This window comes from Quercus suber, unplaced genomic scaffold (genome assembly GCF_002906115.3).
Source record: "Quercus suber isolate HL8 unplaced genomic scaffold, Cork oak 2.0 scaffold_856, whole genome shotgun sequence".
In the NCBI taxonomy this organism is placed as follows: Eukaryota; Viridiplantae; Streptophyta; class Magnoliopsida; order Fagales; family Fagaceae; genus Quercus; species Quercus suber.
The window spans coordinates 157,997-181,154 of NW_027070286.1; the positions used below are offsets into that span (position 1 = coordinate 157,997).

The following is a 23,158-nucleotide window of genomic DNA, read 5'->3' on the forward strand; positions in this document are numbered from 1 at the left end:
AACGCTCTTCACAGGTGGAACAAAGAAGTTTGGCGCAATTGACTTAGGCTTTACAAGAAGTAAGTTCACTCGGGCGAAAGGTCGATGGGGGAAATTCAGCAGTCAAAAGAAGGCTTAATAGAGGCAGATCCAGCATTTCGTGGAGACTAGCCTGCCCAAATGCATCTATTGCTCATCTAGGAGCCATTAGTTCATATCATGCTCCTATTCTCCTAGAAAAAAATCCAAAAGACACCTTTGCCCACAAACCTTTCAGATTTGAAGCAATGTGGTCAAAGATGATAGATGCGCTGCAGTGATAGAAAAAGCATGGAATGAAGAAGTCAGAGGATCAGATTTTGTCAAGCTGTATAAAAAAACAAGCTCTCACTAGAGATGCTCTTCGCATGTGGAACAAAGAAGTTTTTAGCAACTGCTAATCTAGAATTAATTCTCCGCTAAAAAAAAAAAATCAAAGACATCGAAAATAATGATGACTCTACGTATAATGGCTTATCTGAAGCTGCTTTGCAATCTGACCTATCTGAGTGGCTCCTTAGAAGTGAGATTTTATGGCAACAAAAATCTAGGGAATTGAGACTAAAAGGAGACAAAAATTCAAAATTTTTCCACCTCTCAACCATAATCATATTGATGCAATTAAAGGAGAAAATGGAAATTGGGTCACAGGGTCTAATAGAATCCACAAGAGGTTTTTGTAGCATTTCAAGGAGTTATTCAAAGAAGAAGAGGTCTCTTTCCCTGACCACCTAGACAACCTTATCAGGCCATGTATCACAGATGATGAGAATTCCAAACTATGTTGCACTCCCACACCAGAAGAGATCAGATTAACATTGTTCAATATGCAAGACCTTAAAGCACTTGGTCCTAACGGCTTCCCTATTCTTTTCTTTAAGGAATAGTGGCCAACTGTAGGGAATGATGTTATCAAAATGGTCACCTCCTTCTTCAACTTTGGTAGTATGCCAAAAGAGGTAAACAGCTCTCTCATTATCCTCATCCCAAAGATTTCGAACCCATCATCTATGAATCATTATAGGCCCATAAGCTTAGGCAACGTTATATATAAAATCATATCCAAGCTATTGGTAAACAAGATACGGCCTCTTCTTAACAAGATCATCTTTCCCTGTTAATCAGCTTTTGTCCCAAATCATTGAATCACCAAAAATCAAGTCATTGTCCAAGAGATGCTGCATAGCTTCAAGACCAGAAAAGTTAAAATTGGTCTTATGGCCATTAAAATAGACCTCCAAAAAGCATACGGCAAGGTCAATTGGAAGTTCATCCAATCTGTCCTTTGTCATTTTGGGTTCAGGGATATTTTCATCAGTTGGATCACAACATGTCTCACATCTGTATCTTTTAAAGTCATTGTAAATGGGGGAAAATCAAAGCAATTCAAACCAAGTAAAGGGTTGCGTCAAGGGGACCCTCTATCATCATATCTTTTCATCTTGGGCCAAGAGGTTTTATCCAGAATCCTAGATCATGAGCTTGCTGCCAATAACATAAATGGGTTCAAAACTAGCATAAGAAGCCCAGCAATCACCCATGTCATGTATGTGGATGATATAATGTGATGTGCATTGATAATGGCTTAATTTTGCATATTTATATCATTGTTAGAAAGCATTATCATACTTATTTTGAGTTAATTCAATGTATCAAAAAATACTACTCTTGCTCTGGTCAGCAGTAAAATAGAGCCAAATTTGGTGTGTTTTTCTCAAAAAACACCCCATCTCAAAGCCACAAGCTAGTTAAAAGTGTGCTCCATATGAAAAGTCTGAAGAAGGATGACATATATCTAGGAGCCCCTCTACATCTATCCAATTCCCCCTCCAAGGACTTCAAGTTCCTTCTTGACAAACTTGAATCAAAGCTTTCATGATGGAGGAGTAAGTGCTTATCATGGGCAAGTAGGAGCACTCTCATCAAATCGGTTGCCCAAGGAATCCCCAACTACATTGTCTTCTTTTAATGTGCCTAACAGGATATGTGATAAAATGGATGCTTTAACCAAAACAATTTGGTGGAAGCCTAATGAGAAAGAAGGGAAGTTTCTGGCTTGGAAAGCCTGGGATAAATTGTGTCAACCCATTAGGAATGGTAGTTTAGGGTTCAGAAAAGCAAAGGATTTCAACAATGCTTTACTTGCTAAGCTCGCATGGATGATAGCCTCTAGAGGCAGCTTATGCATGCAGATTCTTCAATCCCAGTACAAAGTCAAATTTGATTGGCTGTATAAAAATCCATCTAAAATGGCCTCTCCTATTTGGAAGGCAATTGAAAAAAAAAACCAAGAAAGTTGTCACCAAGAAAGTTGTCACCATCTCATAGGTGATGGAGTCTCTGTAAACGTATGGATGGACCCGTGGGTCCCATGGATTCAAAACTTCAAGCCCAAGCCAAGAGTACAATCCTTCAGCCAACTCCCCATTATGGCTTATCAGCTTATCAATCATGAGAGACATGCTTTGAAGGAATCCATGATTTGAGAGCTCTTTGACCCAGCTAATGTCTCAACCATTCTATCCATTCCTCTCCCAATGAGTGACTGAGAAAATAAACTCATTTGGGTCCCAAATTCCAAATGAGTGTTCATTGTTAAATCTGCCTATCACTCTATGGAATCTATGTAACCAAGTTATTTTTCATGAAGACAAAGCTGATATACAAGCGGCAACACAACAAATTTAGTTCAAACTTATGGAGTTTTCAAGGCTAGTAGCCCCTAATACCTACACCACACCTCCGCCCTCCCATTTGAGATGGACACCACCCCCCCCCCCCTACAACCTATCAACTACATTAAGATCAATGTCGACGTTGCACATTCTGATCTCAAAACTTCCATAGCTATTGTGGCTCGCAACCATGATGAAGTAGTCACAAAGTTTGGGCAAAATCTATCTCCTTGTGCTCGCCTATCCAAGCTGAAGCCACAGCTATCCTTTGGGCTGCTCAATTAGCCATCTCTGAGACCTAGACTAACATCATCATTGAAGGAGATGCGAAGCTTTGTTTTGATGCACTCTCGTCTACACCCTCTTCTGCAGATTGGTTTATTATGCATATCATTGATAACATCTAGAGCCTAACCCCTTCCTTTGTCAACTGCATTTTCTTGTGGGTTAGAAGACTATGTAATATCCCAGCACATATTGCTGCTAAGTTAGCTCTATCTTCTGATGTTTCCTTTTGCTTTAGCTCAAACACTCTGCCTCCGCCCTTAAGGCTTGCTTGTATGGCAGATTGTCCACCTATTTCTTAGGTGTTTCTTAAGTTTCCTTCTTAAAATTCTGTCATGTGAATTTTTACTCATGGGATGGAAGTGTATGTTTTAGTTAAGTAACCACATGGCTAAATTTTAAGAGGAGATCCTATGGAACGGCACCTAAAGTATTGTATTTAAGTTTTGCCCTTTAATAAACGTAGTGTAAAATAGATAATCTGATGTAGAAATTTATGCAAAATACTTGTGTAAAATAGAAAAAGTAGGTTATTATACTAAAATAGATAGAAAATTTTAGATAAACTAATGTGAATGCTCTAATATATATAAGCCCATTTGCCCATGTCAAAACTAGCCTGGCACAAATTTTAAAATACAATTATTTATCTTATTCTAATGAACCATGTTATTGTTAAAAGCAGCTACATTTTAAGGTCATCTAGACTCATGGATCCTTATGGTTAGGCGAAATAAATCAATTATTTGATCAAACATGTTTATCAAGAATGAAAGTTCAAATAGCATTGAAAACACTATGAACGTTTAGACCTCAAATTACAAAATATCAATTCAAGCTTATTATCAAACAATAAATGTGCGGAACATGAACATAAGCAAATGACAGAATTGATAAACAATCTAAACCAATTTAAAATCACATCCACAACAAAAATTAAATGGTAAAGATTAAGGGAAGAGAGATGCAAACATAAAGACAATACAGCAATGTGTTATCGAAGAGGAAACTTAAACCCTCAGCGTAAAACCTCTCTGCCGCCCTCTAAGCGGTCAATAATCCACTAGAATATGTAGTTGGGATACATAAACAGCAATAGACCTTCAAGCCTAATCTACCCAAGTACCTAAACCCTCCAAACTTCTTGCTCCAACGAGGTTGCGCTGAACCTTTTTCTTCTCTAGCTTACCGAATTCCACTATAGCTCATAGCATCAACCAGTAACTATTGGTTCCTTCCAAACTACTTCCTTTAACACCAAAAGACCTTCTCATAGACATGGGTATGGTGAGAAAAGGATTTGGTCAAGAACCTCTCAAGGATATATCAACGGAAAGGGTAAGAGTAGAGGAATTTGAAGAGTCTCTTTGTGAAGATTGTGGATGAGGCAATCTTGTTTTTCTCTAGGGTTTCTCTCTCAAAATATTCTCTGGAAGATTTGTACATTTTGTGGGTTTAAGGGGTATTTATACTAGAGTGAGATAGGAATACGAAGATTCAGGTTTTTCAAAAACGAGCTGGTTGGCGGCTTGTCCTTGTGACTCAGCCAACGGCTTGTCCTTGCGACTCAACGACTTGGCTAAGTCGCAAGTTCAAGCCGTGAGCTAACAAAATGGCCAGGCTAGACTTTTTGTCTTGTAGTACTCCAATTGGTGCGACTATTCATCTTCTCGCATGCTTCACTCGTGTGCTGAATTTGGCGGCTTGCCAGTCACGAGTCCTAACCGCGAAGCCCTACATTCTTGCACTTTCTTAAGCATTTCTTCACACTCTCTCACTCACTACCCTTGCATGAATCCCACCTAAATATAGGGTTTCTAAGTGCTGAAATACAAGCAAATTGGCATGGAATAAAGCTAACAAGATGGTTGATTAAATTCAACCTTACAATCTCCCCCTTTGGCTATTCCATGACAAAACCCTACAACAAACTCTAGACTTAACGCGTGAGTTGGGAACAGTTGGAAGACTCACTCACACCTAACTCTAGAATCTGTGAAGCTCTTGAACCATAAGACCAAAACTTCTCTTGAAACACAATAACACAATAAGTTCATTATATGCCGAAAACTTGTAATTCATATGGAGCAAACACAAAGTGATCAAGCAAATATGGGATAAATTAATAAACCATGACTTGACTAAAACAACAATCACTATATACTAGTGATCACAATGCTCATTCACTCAAGGAATGAACATCCGGACATGCAAGCTAATAAACTTATTTGTAAAGTATCATTTGCATGTTCAACACTCAATCAATGCACAAAACATATGTGCATCTAGGAACATAATCCTACAAGGGCACAAGAGTGGTGTACTGAAAGAAAAATGCATGACATTTACCATCAAGTACAAAAGCTACATAGCATGGGAACAAAAACCTAAAAACCTTAAAAGCTTACAAAAGCAATAGGTACAAACTATAAAATACTTCCCTTATCATATCACTCCGCCTATCATGAATCATAGAAGTTATGATGAATTTGGAACATATATACTTGTAACCTGAAACACTTGCACAAAACACATTAGATTCTCAAGGTAAAGCAAGTAATAAGCAGACAAGTATAATGTAACAAGTAAATTGCGATCAAGTAAACATAATGTGAAACCTATGAGCAACTTGATCATACTCCAAAACAAAGTTTTCTTATTAGCTTAATGTCTTCTCCCCCTTGGTATATGCATCTCCCCTATGGAATATCTCTCTCCCTACAAATGTGCACGAGAAATAGAATTTCTCCCCCTAAGAATGTGCACAAGAGTCATATAGAAATAACAAAAACTCTCCGATATACTCTCTAGAGTATACTCTCCCCCTTTTTGTCAGGAATGGACAAAGGATCAAGGAAAAACGAGGGCAAGAGATGAAGATATGAATAAAGAGAATGATGCATGAGGGGTGTGAGATGAATAAGAAAATGAAGCTCAAACCTAAGATGAAACAAAATGCTACAAAGCATAAGGTAAACATAACATGCTAGGATGAAAAAACAAGATATAGACCAATGCATGACAAGGGTAACAAAGATGTGTGCAAGAGGTGGCTATGTGCAATGCATGACCAATACATGGAAAATGCACATGTGGGACAAGGTGTGCTAAATACATAACCAATGAACCAAAGCCTAAGAGGCATTTTATCAAACACCTAGCATGCACACTATGAACAACAATGTAAAACAATGCATGAACATCATGAAATCCACCCTTAATACATTCTTTTTTTGCCACAAGGGACCAACATCCAAAGCAAAACATTAAAAGAAACCAATCTCATTCAAAAATTTGACAAAAATAAAGTTTCCCCAACCCCTATGATGAAAATCCTAACCAAGAGCACAAAACTCTCCAAAATATAATCCAATGATCCAAATCAAAGAAAAGAGTTTAAAATTACCTTAGAGATATTAATAGAATATAAAACCATTCAAATTGATTGGGTTTTGATGTAAAAATAGTGAGAGAGGGGTTTAAGAGAGGATGGGAGAGGTTTAAAACAGGTTTCTCACGAAAAACCCTTTAAAAAACTGTTTCTAGGCATTTGGCGACTAGGCGAGTCACGAACAAGTCGCTAGTGAGCCGCGAAACTGTTCTGCTTGGACTCGCAATTGGGCTTGTGACTGGGTAAATCGCCAAAACTGGCAACTAGGCAAGTCGCCAAAACGAATCGCCAAAAATTCTGACACTAGTTTTTCAACATAGAACATGTTTAAACAACGAAAAACAAAGTAAGCACTAAACATGAAAACAAAGAGTGATAAAAATCACTTCCAAAAACATATAAAATGATCAAAAATCTTTTTGGATTGATCTATATAAAATTGAGTATACACACATCACATTTAAACAAGTACAATCGAACAAATAAATAAGGCATTCATTGAACATTAGGCATGTGTGTTGCGTGTGTGTATCAAATATGGAATAGTCCTTAGTTTAGAGTGAAGGTTCAATGATCAATTCAATCAAGTCATACGCAACTAGTACTAAGTCAAGTGGTCTATCTCAATTATAGAAATGAACACATATGACCTCCCACAAGAAAATAATTACATATCTATGAAATTTTTCATTTGGCTTCTTTACAATACATATCATTTGATCTTTTTGAATCAATACATCTCATTTTAGAGATCAATACTTGAAATTTTTTATATTTCAATTTGATGAACAAGCCTTTGACTTTTTGGGCATCATACATATTCATAAAAGTAGCTTTCCCTTTTTCCTAGTCAAATACTAGTATGTGCAACGGTTTTTGCAGCTCATTATCTCTTTTCATTTTGAGATTTACATTGGTTGAACTCTTTAAGCAAAAAATAAAATAAAAGTGTGGGAAGATATATAAGCACAAGTCTACGCATGTATCAAAACCAACATGACTATTGACTAATCATTCATGACAAGCTTGAAAATCGATTTTCAACAATCACACAAAGATGTCAAGATTTTTCCCACAAAGATATAAGTGCATAAAGAACAAACTAAGCTCGTAAATGCATAAAGCCATTTGTACAAAGGTACAAGACAAAACTCATATGTGATATGTGCTCAAACATATATAATCAAACTTTTTAAATTTTTCACTTTTTATGTGGTTTTGGATTTTTTACTCACACAAAACTGAAACATAAAGGTAAGATAAAAATAAAATAAAACAATGCATACAAATAAATGCAAGATGCATAAAATCATGAAGATATGACATTTAATGCATGAAGGGTCCTACAAAGATTGAAAGAATTAGATCAATGACCAAAAGAGCAAAAACTCAACCATAGGAACCCTTCCTCATCTAAATAGAACGATTGTTTGAAATGAGTATCTGAAGAGAAGTGAGACGAGGGTTGGAAGAATGAGAACCGGAGATGCACATATTCAAGGAGTTAAGAGCATTAAACATTTTCTTTAACGACATGCTATTTTCACTCAAAACCAATTTACTCTTTTTAGCATAACTTCCAAGAAATTCAAGTTTCTCTTTTCTTTTAATTGTTTTAAAAGCATGAAACTTAGAGCAATGAGATCTTACATGACCAAAAGCACCACAATTGTGACAAACAATGTGTTTAGGTCCACTAGGCTTTTTGGGAATGGATCTAGCAACATAGTTTTGTTCTCTCTTCAACTTATGACATTGAGGCCTTATATGACCAATCACACCACAGTGGTGGCAAGTTGGAACAAATTTAGATCCATCCAAAGTCTTAGGTTGAGACCTAAATAGAGGTTTTGACTTAACAGCCTTTCTCTCCACCTTTTGATTTCTTTTATGTGGAGGAATGTACACCGATTTGTCCTTTGAGGTAAAACACACAATAAGCACAAAATCGAGTACCACAACATGATTGCAACAAATATTTTCATCCTTTTTAATAATAGGTTCAGCAATCATACACTTGGCATGCATCTTAAGAGATTTATTTTCACATTTTAGCTCATCGGCAAGTTTTTTAGACAAAACAAGTTTAGCATCTAAGTCCATATTCAAACATTCAAACTCTTTCAGCTTTTCAACAGAATTTTCAGCAAGTTTCTTATATTTTTCAACCAATTTATTGGATTCATTGAGCATAGCAATTAAATCATCATTTTCACAAAATAACTTGTTCAAATCCTTATTAAACTTCTTAGCCTTTTTCTTCAAGAGTTTGATGTTAGGAATATCAACAACATCCAAAAATTCATGTAACATAACACCAAAATTATGAGGATTATCACTCACGGAGGCATTTTCACAAACACGTGACATGCTACATTTATCATCAACCAAATCATACAGAGAGGCATACAAAGCACAATCTGTGGCAAATAAACACAAGGGGTCAAGGATCACACTTAGGTATTTAAACTACAATAAGTGTATCTGCTCTGATACCAATTAAAAGTTCAAATAGTATTGAAAACACTATGAAGGTTTAGACCTTAAATTACAAAATATCAATTCAAGCTTATTATCAAACAATAAATGTGCGAAACATGAACATAAGCAAATGACAAAATTGATAAACAATCTAAACCAATTTAAAATCACATTTACAACAGAAATTAAATGGTAAAGATTAAGGAAAGAGAGATGCAAATACAAAGACAACACGGCGATGTGTTATCGAAGAAGAAACCGAAACCGTCGGTATAAAACCTCTCCGCCGCCCTCCAAGCGATCAATAATCCAGTAGAAAATGTAGTTGAGATACATGAACAGCAATAAACCCTTCAAGCCTAATCTACTTAAGTACCTAAACCTTCCAAACTTCTTGCTCCAATGAGGTTGCACCGAACTTTTTCTTCTCTAGCTTACGGATTTCGCTATAGTCCATAACATCAACCAATAACTATTGGTCCCTTCCAAACTGCTTCCCTTAGCACCAAAAGACCTTCTCACAAACGTAGGTATGGTGAGAAAATGATTTGGTTAGGAACCTTTCAAGAATATATCAATGAAGAGGGTGACAGTAGAAGAATTTGAAAAGTCTCTTTGTGAAGATTATAGATGAGGTAATCTTGTTTTTCTCTAGGGTTTCTCTCTCAAAATACTCTTTGGAAGTTCTGTACATTTCGTGAGTTTAAGGGCTATTTATACTAGAATGAGATAGGAATGCGAAGAGTTAGGTTTTTCAAAACAAAGCTGGTTGGCGGCTTGTCCTCGCAACTTGGCTGAGTCGCAAGTTCAAGCCGCAAGCTAACAGAACAGCCAGGTTGGATTTTTTGTCCTGTAGTGCTCCAGCTAGCGCGACTGTTCATCTTCTCGCACGCTTCACTCATGTGCTGAATTTGGCGGCTTGCCAGTCACGAGTCACCCGCAGGTCCTAGCCGTGAAGCCCTGCATTCTTGCACTTTCTTGAGCATTTCTTCACACTCTCTCGCTCACTACCCTTACATGAATTTCACCTAAATACAGGATTTTTAAATGCTGAAATACAAGCAAATTGGTACGGAATAAAGCCAACAAGATGATTGATTAAATTCAACCTTATAAAGAATGTTAGGTTTGCTAAGATAATATTGATAGGTGGAGTTAGGGTCTATTGGTACATTATTGAAGAGTAATTCTTAAGTATTCTCAGATTATAATAAATAATATTCCCTTCTCTCATATTCATAGTGGCAATGGCAGAGCCATATGAAGACTGAAAGGGGCCTTCCCCTCCCCCCCCCCCCAAATTTTTGAAAAAATAGCATGTTTCGTTTGTCGTTGTTGTTTCTTGTTTGTCAACCATGGTTGTTTCTTCTTGGTCGGCTCTTACTGTATCTTCTTTGTCAACCTCTACTGTTGTTTCTTCGTTAACTGTAGATCGTCTTCTTCGTGATCAATTAGTGCTGTTGCTTCTTCTTCTTGTTCTTTTATCAAGCTTTAACTTTTATACTTTTGTTTCCAAACCTTGTCTTGGTTCCAACACCTTCGAATGACATTTCTTACTTTTTTATGTCACTTTGCTTCTTTTGTTTGCTTGTGTCAGCTAGATAAAATGGGTAGGTCATAGGTGCAAGTAATTTCTAGGTGTGAAGGGTTTTTTTAGTACATTTTTACTTTTTAACTCATCTGTGGTTCTAGACCAGTAAGTGTAATATTTTATTCTTTAATTCATGTTTATTTTGGTGATGCTTTTAAACTATATTCATTATTATTTTTATTCGTTAGATTAATGGGTCAACGTATACAGTTTTTTAAAAATAAATATGATTAAGATAGTATGAAAAAGTAATTAAGAGTTTATTCACATTAAAAAAAAAGTAATGAAGGTTTATGTTTTTAAAAACTCTTAATAATTTATCATGATTTTCGAATTGAATATATATATATATATATACACACACACATATATATAACGGTAATTTCGAAACAGTACACTGGTATTGACCAGTATCAAAATATATCGTTCCTACAACTAAACCGAAATAACCTTTGGTACAAAATTGACTCCATTGATTGTACGTTACTATTTTAGATTTAATATACACCAAAAAAAAAAATTATATATGCCCCCCCAAATATAAATTCTTGGCTCCACCACTGCATAGTAGACTACTATGAATATGAGAAGAGAGAATATTATTTGCTATACTCTGAAAATACCTAAATATTTTTCATTATTGAAAACCTTCTCCTTCAAAAGGACAAAACTACCACAACCGTTTTCAAAGAAATGAAAGAAAAAAACTATGTTTTCTGTCTTATCAAAACTTTGCATTAGAAAAAACAAACTGGCCATAGATGATTGAGAAGACATGAAAGAAAGAAAAATATGTTATCTAGTCTTACCAAATGGGATATTTCCCAAAATCCTATCAACGTGACCTTTAGATCGAAGAAACAATCTAAGTCAGTGGGATAGACTTGCTATTGGCTATGTTGCACAATTTGAAGAAGTTGAAATGAGCATTCGCACAGTTTCTAGCCTTAAGTCAATCCAACTGCCAGGAATATTGCTCAACTAGACAAAATAATGGCTTTCATCGAAAAACTACCAATAATCTTGAAAAACATGAGAGACAATAATGTTGAGGCACCAAAACTTTGTGCTGAAAAAGAAATACTAGGGACAACATATGTAGACTTGATAGTAAAGCCTATACCGTTTGTGGTTGACCCAATTCAGTCTTTTGTAGAGTCACTATTTAATGAGGTGAAAATTCAACGAGAGCAAAAATTTAAAGGGTGCACATGATATGAGGGTTGCATTTGATGCCTATGCCACTCATTAGTCATTAACCCTCCATGATGGATGAAGTGGAAAACTTGATACTATTGTGCTTACTATATATAGAGAAAGATAAGACACTGCATCATTTATCGAGCCATTAATTTTACCATTCCAGACACGTTTTTTTTTTTTTTTTTGAGAAACCATTCCAGACACGTTTAATATGAAGATATAAAAGACTTCTTTGTTCTTAATGCAGCCATGTCTACTTCAAAAGTAACTAAAATTATCAAGTATAAGAGTTCTTATTCGTAAACACTTCAAAACTTTGAGTTTGAGTTTTCTCCAATCTGAGGAGTATGATGCAGAAAGCACAACCTACAATATATGCCTAAGAATTCCTCTCTTTTTTTTTTTCAAAACCGTAGATGTTAGATCCAATTATTTGTTTTGAAAATGACATACTATTTTTCTTTTTCTTTTTTTTTTTGACATACCGGATGAATTGATAATCATAATATAACATGACGTGAACATTTATATTCCTCAAAATAATAATAATAATAATAATAATAACGTTGGCCACCTTACGTTTGAAGATTGATTGCATCAAGCAGAGTGTGTGTCTAACATCTTTCATTTTGTAACTTAATCTCTAATCTTAGATCAATGGTTTTAGGTATGTAATTTTCATCTTCTTCTTTTTTTTAAGAGTGTATTAAAGAAACAAAGATGTATGTTTTTCTTAAATTATATCTAGAATCAAAAGTAATGTAATTTTATTTTTTATATTCAATAAGATATAAATTCAATCAATGAAATTATCTATTTTTTTAATTATTATTATTATTATGCATTTTTTTTTCCATTATTTAACTCCAAATATACATTCATTAATTTAAGTTTCGTTTGGGAGTTCATAAAAAAATGGAATGTAATGAAAATTAATAGAATGTATTTAAGTAAAAAGTAATTAACATAATCTCATCAATTCACGTAAGTTTGATCCAAATCAAACCTTGAAGTCGCAATACCAAAAAAATAATGAAATCGTTCTTAAGATATTCACAATCTTTGTCACTCTCATATACTTTATGTTAGATTTATATAAGGTCATATCCTATTTGTATAACGTCACATTAGCATTGTATACGTTTTTTTGATGAACATTAGTGTTGAATACGCGTTCGGTTATGTAAGCAATCGCTTTATCAACAACAAATCAATAGAATAGAAAACTTTAAAAGGATTAACTTGTAATTTTATTTTAAATTTTGGGGGTGAAAATCAAAATTTAAAAACATAAAGTGTATTAGTAAAAACAAAAAAAAAAAAAAAAAAACAAAAAAGGAAAGAAAAAAAGAAGAAGCGGAACTGAGCGTTACTTTTACGTGGTGGGGTGGAATAAAATAAAGAAAAGGAAATCCTTTTATTCCTTTGACTTTGAGGTGAAGGAAGCGATTACATTGGACAACCGAGTAGCGTAGAATCGCCCCCTCATCCTCCTCCTCCTCCTCCCTCCCTCTCCTTGTCTCCTCTACCTTTCTCCTTCACTCTCAAATGGGGACTAGTAGTGGGGCCCTCTCTCTTCAATTCTTTCTTTGACTTTTCCAAACAAATTTGATATACACAGTTGCAGAGCAGAGCAGAGTAAGAAAGATCAAAGCAAAATGGGATTGCTGTCGAATAAGATCGAGAGGGAGAATCTAAAACCTGGAGATCATATCTACTCTTGGAGACACGCCTATATCTATGCCCACCACGGTGCCTTTTCTATTTCCTTCCTCTTTTTCAGTTCTCTCTCTATCTCGATCATTACTATGATCTGGTAGTAACTTTTCTTGCATTTGCTTCAATACCCATATACATAATAGGATCAGTTTTGTTGTCTTTTTGTTTATTTTTGTGCTAACAAACATCATTATATGTTTTCTCATCTTTCCCGTTTGATTTGTGTGAATGTGGACATATTAGTTCACAAACCCATCTCACAAACTTTGATGGGATTTTAGTTTTCTATTTTTTGAAGCTGGGCTTGTGGGACCCAAATCTCCATTATTTCAGGAAAGAACAAAAAAACGTAACTATTTTAAGATTAATGAACATTTATTTGGCTCCATTCAATTAGGTGTTATATGTTCAATGTGTTCTGTCTTTTTCACTTGGGAGTCCTGTTGTGTTGTGCATCTTTGAGTGGGTATTAGAGGCTCTTGGAGTTGGCCCTCAAATTAATACTTTCGTTGGATTAGACTTATAGCTGAACTATTGGGGGTTGATTTCGATGTTGAATTCCTAATCAATGCTTAATTACCTTTATCTAGTTATACTAACAGTTCAAGGTTCTTTGTGTTTGATTGAATGAACGTGATTGCCTTTTGTTGGAAATTGTTTTCTACAGCAAGAATTGATTTTTAGTTTGCTTGATGTATGTGTTGTACAATTTTAGTAATTTCAAGTAAAAACAACTAAGATACTTTCCTCCTTCCTGAAGTTGACTTGTTACAAGTTGTTTGACTTATGGTTATTAAAATTAAAAAATCCCACATGTTGGATCACACTTATTGAGGGAGAGATTGGGCCGCACATGTGAGGAGGGTGTTAGACTAATGGTTAAGTAATTAAATTCACTGTTTCCTATCAGCTTCAAGTTTTGGGTTAAGTGGTAATTTATCACAAGTTAATATATGTAGATTAGAATATCCAATGATCAGTATCATCATACTGATATCTACTTTGATGGGGATGAGTTCAACATATACAAGACTAGCTCTTTCTCAGTTCATTGTTTGTTGACATTATAATTTTTTGATAAATTGATTAGAAAGGGAGTAATAATGCTTTGCTTGAACAATGCCCATATGCCTTTCCAAGCAAAATAATTTGTGTCAAGAATTAGATGTAGAATGGTAATCTAGGGAGTATAAAGATTGATAGTAAGCAGATACACTGACATGTTTGAAATTGATAAAAAAGAGAGTTAGGTTTTACAAGAAAAATACCCATTATGCTTTATCAGCGGCTTATGCATGTCATGCAGATGGGGGAGGTTGGGCTAGGGGATACAAATGATTGGAGCAAGAAAATATGTTCCATTGGCCTTTTTTTATTTAAACCTAATAATTCTTACTAATAAGATTGGAGGGTAGTGATTCTTCTGGGAGATTTATGTTAATGAGATTGGCAATTAATCCTTTTTCCCCAATAACTGTATAAAAACATGAGTCTTTAGGTCAGTTTTTCTTATGCCATATAATGCATGGTTATTAAACAGTAACATGTTCATTTATTGACTATAACTAAGAATTTGAGGTTGTAGATTGTAAAATTTGGAAAGAATGAGTACAAGAAGCAACTTTTTTATGATAACCTGCGGTAGCACCCATAATTATGAGTGGGTGAAAGATTCTGCCCCTAAATCTCATTTTTCTTTTCCCAATTCTGTGGATTCTTTTCATTTTGATTTCTATTCTTAGATTTGGTTCTCTTTCATACTTTTGTATTGTCGTTGCATCCCCTGAGCCTCTACATAAAAGGTGATTTCACTGGCAGAGGCCAATAACTAAAGGATTTAGTGATAAATACTCTCCAAGTTCCACGAAACATAGTTCAGAGTTGCTGCAGTTGCAAGCTTCTAAAACAAAAGCTTGCTTTTGAATTCTATACTAAGAAGCACAAACACTTTAAACACCAACACCCTCCCCCCCCCCCCCCCCCCCAAAATGTTGAGGGCACTCCTACATGCATATCCTCATTATGTTGGGAGAAAGACATGAGTCTCCAAGTGACAATTTTTCAATGAAAATTGGGGACAAACCAGATATTAGACCAAATAAAATGGCTGGTATAGAATTACACTTAACCAGTTTATATTCCTTTTAATTTTTTGGCTTTTACATCTTTATTTTATTTTTCACTTATTAACGTCTTAAAAGTTCACTCTATTAGATATAATGAGGATCTTTCTTGGTTTTGTATATGAATCTTGAACTTGATTGGTAGTATGACTTTGCCAACCTTTCTACTCTTTTACAACAGGGATATATGTTGGTGAGGGAAATGTTATCCACTTTACTCGGGGAGGAGGCCAGGAAATTGGAATAGGAAATTTTTTAGACCGCATCATTGTGAGCTCATCACCTTCTCGTCCTTCAGACAATCCATGCCCAAGATGTGGTGATCAATCAAGGCTTGATGGAGTCATCTCTTCCTGTATGGATTGTTTCCTTTCCGGAGGAGAACTCTACATCTTTGAGTATAGTGTCTCCCCAGCTCTCTTTATTGCCAAAGCTCGTGGAGGTACCTGCACTCTTGCTTCTTCAGACTCACCTGAAGAAGTTATTCACCGTGCTTCATATCTCCTACAGAATGGTTTTGGTTACTATGATATTTTCAGGAACAACTGTGAAGACTTTGCAATATACTGCAAAACAGGCCTGCTTGTGTATACTTCCATTAGTGTGGGCCGGAGTGGGCAGGCAGCATCCATTCTTGCTGCTGCTAGTGCAATCCTTTCTTCGCCACTTCGATTTCTGACTACCAGTTTTAGTGGTCTGGCAGCTGTAGGTTATGGCATGTATTGTTTCAGCCGTTTGGTTTCTGATATGGGAGTCCGGCGTGATGTCAAAAAAGTTCCAGTGGAGATACTTGTTTCCCGTGCTGTCTCAGATGAGTCAGAGGCTGTAACTGAGATGGCCAAGGCAGACTAGTCTTTTGACATGGGCAGGAGTTATATGTGTGGTTTGCAGGAATTTGGTTATTATGGTGGCAATTTAGGACAGTTTGCTTTTGCTAGCCATTGTTTATTCTTGTGATTGTGAATGGGTAAATGGGTTCTCCATTTAAACAATTGACTATTTTTAATTATACAATATATTCAATTTTCTGAGGTATGTAATTTGGTTTACCTCTTTAACGACTTATTTGATGTTTTTCGAATAACCATGACTGTTAAGATCCACAATATATTCAATTTTATGTGGTATGTAATTTAGTTTACCTCTTTTACTTTCAATTTTGCTGCTAGCAGCTCTGCAGTTTCTATGCATTCTTCTCTTCCCATCTGGGGTTTCATACGGGTAAAGATTATTTATTTTTCAAGCAATCTAACGCGGAACAACAAAACCCAGTTATAAAAGAAAGTTTTTCTCTAATGTTGGTCCACAAATAATAATTTGCTTATCAAAAAAAAAAAAAAAAAATTCATGCAAAGAGAGAGCAACTTGTTTTGCTGCTTGTATATTCAGTTTGAGGATTACAGACAGTGGGTTGATTCTTGAGTGCACGGTAAAAAATGTATCACCCAATCAACTTGAGCTTGTGCTTATGGCAGTTTTGGAACAAACTTTTATTTACTTAAAGCCTTAAAGGTAAAACAAAGTAGCTTTTATTATGTAGTGAATTCATAAATTGTATGAAGGTGTAATGTTTGCTGGAAAGAATATACTATTTGACATGCCCATCAGAAAAAGTTTTTGAAGGGTCGAAACTAACAATTTGAGGTCATACAGATCGAGAATAAACTCGTCGGGCTTGTTTAAGACATTTCTTATTTGTGATTTTTAACCAAGGGAGTCAATCTTGTATCAGAGCTGTACCGATTTGACTAATGAAATGATATATTTCGGTATCAGTCAATATAGTGTATTGTTTCGAGTTTACCGTTATTTTATATATATATATATATATATTGTATAATAAATATAAAAGTTTATCATAAAACATTACCTAAATTCGAAATAAATTATTCATGGTTTTAGACTTTAGCATAAAAAAAATAAAAAAATAAAAATAAAACCAGAAAGCTTAATTGTTTACTGCATACTAAGAAAACAAATAATACTAATAAGTTAATGCAAGTAAGTTACTAAAGCTTACAAAAATTATAAAAAAAATAAAAAACAAAATAAAGCTTTTTTCCTATACTAGCCTGTACAACCGAAATCGGCAGGTACACTCAGTACATAGCCGATATATCCGGCATTTAAACCAGTATGAAACATTGGCGTTTCGATACCAGTACAGTACATACTAGCCGGTTTCGGTACGGTATCGACTACCTTATTTTTGACACTTCTAAACACTTATTAATCTAACAGAGTTTTATCCATTAAATTGTTAAGGACATTTGAGGTGTTCATAGGTCAATCCAAGTCAGGTTTGTGCCCAACCCAGAACCAACCCGACAAAATCAGGTGGAGCAAAATCTCACCTGCCACCGACCACCAAAGTAGACGGGTCGGGCGAATCAGACCTTCAACAAGTGACAGACGAGTCAGTCGACGTCATAGATTTGAAAAAACGGCGAGAAAAACCTAGATCCAACGAAAATCTCATTGGAATCTATGAGATTTTGCTAGATCTGATCAAAATCTCACCGGATCTACTTGAAATATCGCTAGAATTTGGGCCTTTTCACCGAGATCTGGAAAATTTTCACCGAAATCTGGGTTTTTTCACCAGAATTTGGAAATTTTTCGTCAGAATCTAGGTTTTTGTCGGACAGTTTGAGTTTTACGGGTTTTGGGGGAGGGAAACCGAAACTGACCTGCCAGGGTCAGTTTCTAGCGGAGAAGACCCGCGACCGACTGTCGGAGTAGTCGGGTCGATCAATCTCAGATCGGATCTAGTCAGTTTCTTCGGATGGGTCGTGTTTTCGAATAGGTTTGGACAGCCTTAGCTGCATATGATATCTTTTCGATCACTAAGAAAATCAAGTAAATTAAAAGGAATAAATTATGAAAATAACAAAGTTTGGCGTGTAGGAAAATTATTGAATATTCCAAGTCCGAGAATACCATAAATGCAAATTCTCCTATCTCACATGAATTGCGAGTCCCACTATAAATTTAATTAGTGAAACTCACAGTTATATGTAAGATGAGAAAATACGCATTTATGATACTCTAAAAGTACTTAATAATTACCTTGGCGTGTTTGTCAGCTAAGCAACAAGACTGGTCTTGCCTATCAAATGACAGGCTTGAGATTTGAGATTATGGATAGAACAAAATAGAATATTGAAAAAGGGTGCTTTAGACATTCATGGCCGTACATAAGTACATGAATCAATGCAAACATGGCATTACGCAAATGGAGATGACAACAAAATCACAGTATTATATAATAATAATAATAATAACAACAATAACATTATCTCACAATACTAATAAAAACACCCAAAACTTAATAAATAGGCCAATAAAACAGAGGAAAGGGAAAAATAAAATAAAAACCCAGACATTATGTAAATTGATATGATATAATAGATAAAGTTGGATATAATATTATGTAAAGTGGTATGCTATAATAAAATAATAGGCAAGACATTATGTTGGGCATATTGTAATGCATGATCAAGTCTAGTTTTAGCTTCTACATTTTACAACCACCTCATCCCAACCACAAGGCTGTCTAGACAAACAGTCATTAAGGAATGCGGCATGTGTACGAGCAGGGACGGAACTACTCAATGAGTTGTGGGGGTCATGACCTCCCCAAAATTTTCAATAATTAAAATATTACCCTCAAATTAGTTAAAATTTTAAAAAATATATGTATGCACCCCCCCCCCCCCCCACAAAAAAAAAAAAATTCACATAATTTTTAAGTAGTACTCTTAAATTGGATAAATTTTATGTTACTCTTAAAATTCTAGCTCCGCCCCTCTGTGTGTGTGTGAGAGAGAGAGAGAGAGAGAGAGAGAGAGATTATTGAAACAGTTCCTCAATGTTAATTTCTTTTGAAATAATTTTGCAAGCCCTATCAACAGATTAGACAGACAATTGTCTCACATGGATTCCGTATAAATACAAATAAAAACACATATACAGCAACAATTGGAAGTAGGAACCGTGAAATTACAAGAGTTGACAACACATTTTCCTTAATTGACACAGATATGAAAGATGTTTAAACACCACTTGCCTAAGCAATTTTCTCTCGCGAGAGATATGAAAGATGTTCGTCATGTCAAAAGATCTCCATCTAGTTTGGCCAGAAACCACCTCCATCAGGCTTCTTTACAAGAATCTGATTGTATTCTGGTCTTGATGTCTGCAATTGATTTTATCAATTTTTAGAATTAATCAAAAAGCAAAGAAAAAGACAAGAGAGTGGGAGAAGGGGCAGAAAGGGAGAAGTAGATAACATAAGCTTTCACCAGGAATTTCATCATACAAGAAATGTCAGTCATGAATTAAAACATCAAGATAATGAAAGCAGGTGAGAAATGGAAAGAGGAGGATTCGCATTTCAAGGGTAACCCTTGTAAAGATACCCATGTATGATCATTTTCTTCTTAAAGGGTGGTTTTAGAACGAAAATAAATCTGCAGGTTCAGCAATATAATTTGGAAATGTCAATATAGCTAGCACTATGATAAATCCTTCCTAGTTCTTTTCAGTTGAAAATGACACCCCACTATTAAGAAAAATAGTAATCATAATCATATCTCCTTGAATTTTAAAAATGGTGGTTGAGATATTTTTACATGCTTTGTGACTCCTCTAATTTTCTTGAGGTCCTAGATTGTTGTACTTTTAGTAGATTTCTCACTTTTAAGTACACCTCCCCTCCCCTGTACTTTTTTTTGTAGTCTTAATAAAAATAGTTACTTGCTTATCAAAAAAGAAATGGTGGTTGAGATATTTTTAACAAGGTAACTATGAACTAATAACTACTAGAAGGAGAAAAAGAGGGAAGAAGAAAAGAATGAGAGTCACAGGGAAAAAAATTAGGAGAGAGGAAGAGAGACCAACTGAAACTGCTGCCTTTATATGTTTATTATAGATTTTCTCTTTCGCAACACCCAGAAATTTGGTTGATATAAAACATCAAAACAACCTTCCACAGCACCCATACTAGCAAGAATCCATGATTTTGCGGCACTAATAACTAGACTAGAGGAATATCACTCAGGTTACCATTTGGATTTGCGGATCAGGAAGCAAGGTATTTTGATTTTGGTCTACGGTATAAATTCTATGAATGAAGGCATAACCATACATTGAGGTTTAAAGTGATAAGGAGCAAAGAGTGTATTCGTTGGAAAAGAGAAACAGAGATGCATGCTCCAACAGAATTAAGTTCCATCTAATTTACATGGAATCAACTATACAACATGTGCAAACAAGCTCTAGCTCAAATAGCACATCCTCTCTTTTAAGAGTAAGATACAGCATAAGGCTGTGGTTTCAAGACCCACAAGGTACGTTGTGCATGTGTAATTTTCCCAAAAATAGAATTCATACAACTCGTCCTTCACCAATCCACCCAATAACAACCAAACCTTAGTTCCAAATTTTTGTGATTGGCTATTGGATCCTGAACTAACTAATCAAGGTTGACCACATATATTCTTTTTCATCATTCTATTCTATACAAAGTTATACTCTCTATTACCTCCTTAATTGACATATCCTTTTTTATTACTTCAATCAACTCAATCCTTCCACCATTCTATTTTATTGGGTGTACTAATGTATTCCTCTATCTTTTCTTTTCTTTTTTCATTCCCTCGACTTGAATCAACTCACTCATCCTCAATGTTAAACATGACCAAATCATCTCAAACAACTTTCCCCTTACCATTTCATCAATAGGGGAAAATTTCCTCACTTTTCACCCTATCTTTGTGTGTGTATTTTCACCAATCCGTCTAAACATTCACATTTCAACTACAATCATTTATGACCAAGTCACTTCTATATAGCCCATGTCACAACACTTTCTTTTCTTTTTTTAGAAACTCTTAAATTCATAGCAATTGTTTCCCATTTCATTCCATCATTGAACCCACAAACTCACTCATCATCTCATGACCTTGTAATCTCCTAGACCACCTAACATTCTGTACAACTACATATACAACAACATTGCATTTACAGGATCCTATGTTTCAATTATTTGTTCTATGATACTAAACTTACCTTCAAGCGAACAACAAAAGATTCATAAACCCAATATTTAAAAAGTTGTGCTCAGATTAACGTGACAACAAATTCAATCAATTTAAATCCAAACTTTAACAAATCTAGATTAAAATTTAATCTGATTCATCCAAAAAACAGACAAGATTATAAAACATTAAAAATTGCAAAGAACATAGAGAGAGAGAGAGAGACTGACAAGATCTTTGAAGAGGAGAAAAGCGATGAAGAAGAAAAGAAAGAAGAGGATCTCAAACTCAGCGAATCTGACGAAATCGAAGACAGCATTCACCGCACGAGTCATTGCTGACTCCTCCTTGTTCCTCATCGTCCCACCTACTCGCCTCCCCATTTCACCTATGAAACGATGTCGTATGTTGTATGGGTAATGGTTTAAGGACAGAAAGGTAGGGAAGCTTGCAAATGTTCAATGTTCAATGATCAATCGCAATCCTCTCTCTCTCTCTGATTTGCCTTTTGGCCCCTGTGGCTTGGCTTTGGTAATTGGTGATTGGTGATTGGTTTTGGTGGTCAAAGCTTGCTACTTTTCAAAATTGTCCTATGCTCCTACTATATGGCCTCACAGGCAATGGTGCTCCTCCTCATATATTATTATTTCCTCCTTAATTATTTGACTTTAACCAGTAGGCTTAAATGCCAGGAACTTACATTTTAGTATCGTACTACTTACATTTTTATTTTGCTGATTTTAGTCCTTAAAATGAAAATTCGTTCCATTTTAATTTCTATTTTCATCTCATTAACGGATATTACCTACGTTGTAGACGGTACAACATTGTGCTATTAAAATAATAATAATAAAAATTTTAATTAATATTTAAAAAGTCAATGTTAGCATTTAAACCAATAAAAAACACACATTAGAAAAAAAAAATTAAAAATTTTGAATTTCTATTTTTTTAAATAAAACAAGATAATTAAAATTTTCTTTTATTCCTTTCATTATTTTTTTCGAAAGAACATGGTCATGTTTTTTGTGTTCCTTTCCAAAACATGACTCATATTCCTAGCAAATTAATCCTTATTTTCTTTTTCTTTTTTTTCTTTGTCTTTCTTTTCTTTTTCTTTTTTTTTTTCTTTGTCTTTCTTGTACTTGCTATATAACCAAACACATCAAAACGTAGATCAATAGTATTTTAAAAATATATATATATTATTAAGTATTTCTTGGCAACCAAATCCATTCACAAACACGAAAAATCCTTACACTCACACGTTCAGAAGAAAAACTTCAACCTCAACACTTCCGTATCAAACCGGTTCCCCCACCTTTCCTCAAACCTCTCTCTCTCTCTCTCTTCCAAAACTCTTAGATCTCTCTCTAACTCCATGGTCTGCTTCCTTTGCTCATTGCCTCCGTTACCACCACGATCAACGGTGGTTGTTTCTTTTCTTTCTCTAATCAATCCACTCTCTCTATCTCTGGATTTTGCTCAAACCCAAACCCAAAGAGCTCAAGCTCATCCTCTCTAAACTTGGAAACCTTTATCTCTCTCTCTCTCTCTCTTAGATAAATGGGTCTCTCTCCCAAATCGGTGGGTCCCTCGCTTTCATCTCTCTATCTCTCAACTCGGTGGTG

The 23,158-nt window shown here is 35.1% G+C and overlaps 2 protein-coding genes across 2 annotated transcripts; one reads left to right on the plus strand and one right to left on the minus strand.

Annotated features, from left to right (window-relative positions):
- The first annotated feature begins 13,042 nt into the window (after positions 1-13,042).
- Positions 13,043-16,613, plus strand: LOC112006655 (protein LEAD-SENSITIVE 1). The gene is made up of 2 exons (XM_024038959.2): positions 13,043-13,396; positions 15,668-16,613. The coding sequence occupies exons 1-2, from the start codon at positions 13,303-13,305 to the stop codon at positions 16,336-16,338; spliced, it is 765 nt and encodes a 254-aa protein (XP_023894727.1). The 5' UTR covers positions 13,043-13,302; the 3' UTR covers positions 16,339-16,613.
- Positions 16,614-19,338: 2,725 nt separating this feature from the next.
- On the minus strand, positions 19,339-22,117 carry LOC112006658 (uncharacterized). The gene is made up of 2 exons (XM_024038964.2): positions 21,758-22,117; positions 19,339-19,684 (listed from the first exon to the last, which is right to left on the minus strand). The coding sequence occupies exons 1-2, from the start codon at positions 21,908-21,910 to the stop codon at positions 19,616-19,618; spliced, it is 222 nt and encodes a 73-aa protein (XP_023894732.1). The 5' UTR covers positions 21,911-22,117; the 3' UTR covers positions 19,339-19,615.
- Between the last annotated feature and the right edge of the window lie 1,041 nt (positions 22,118-23,158).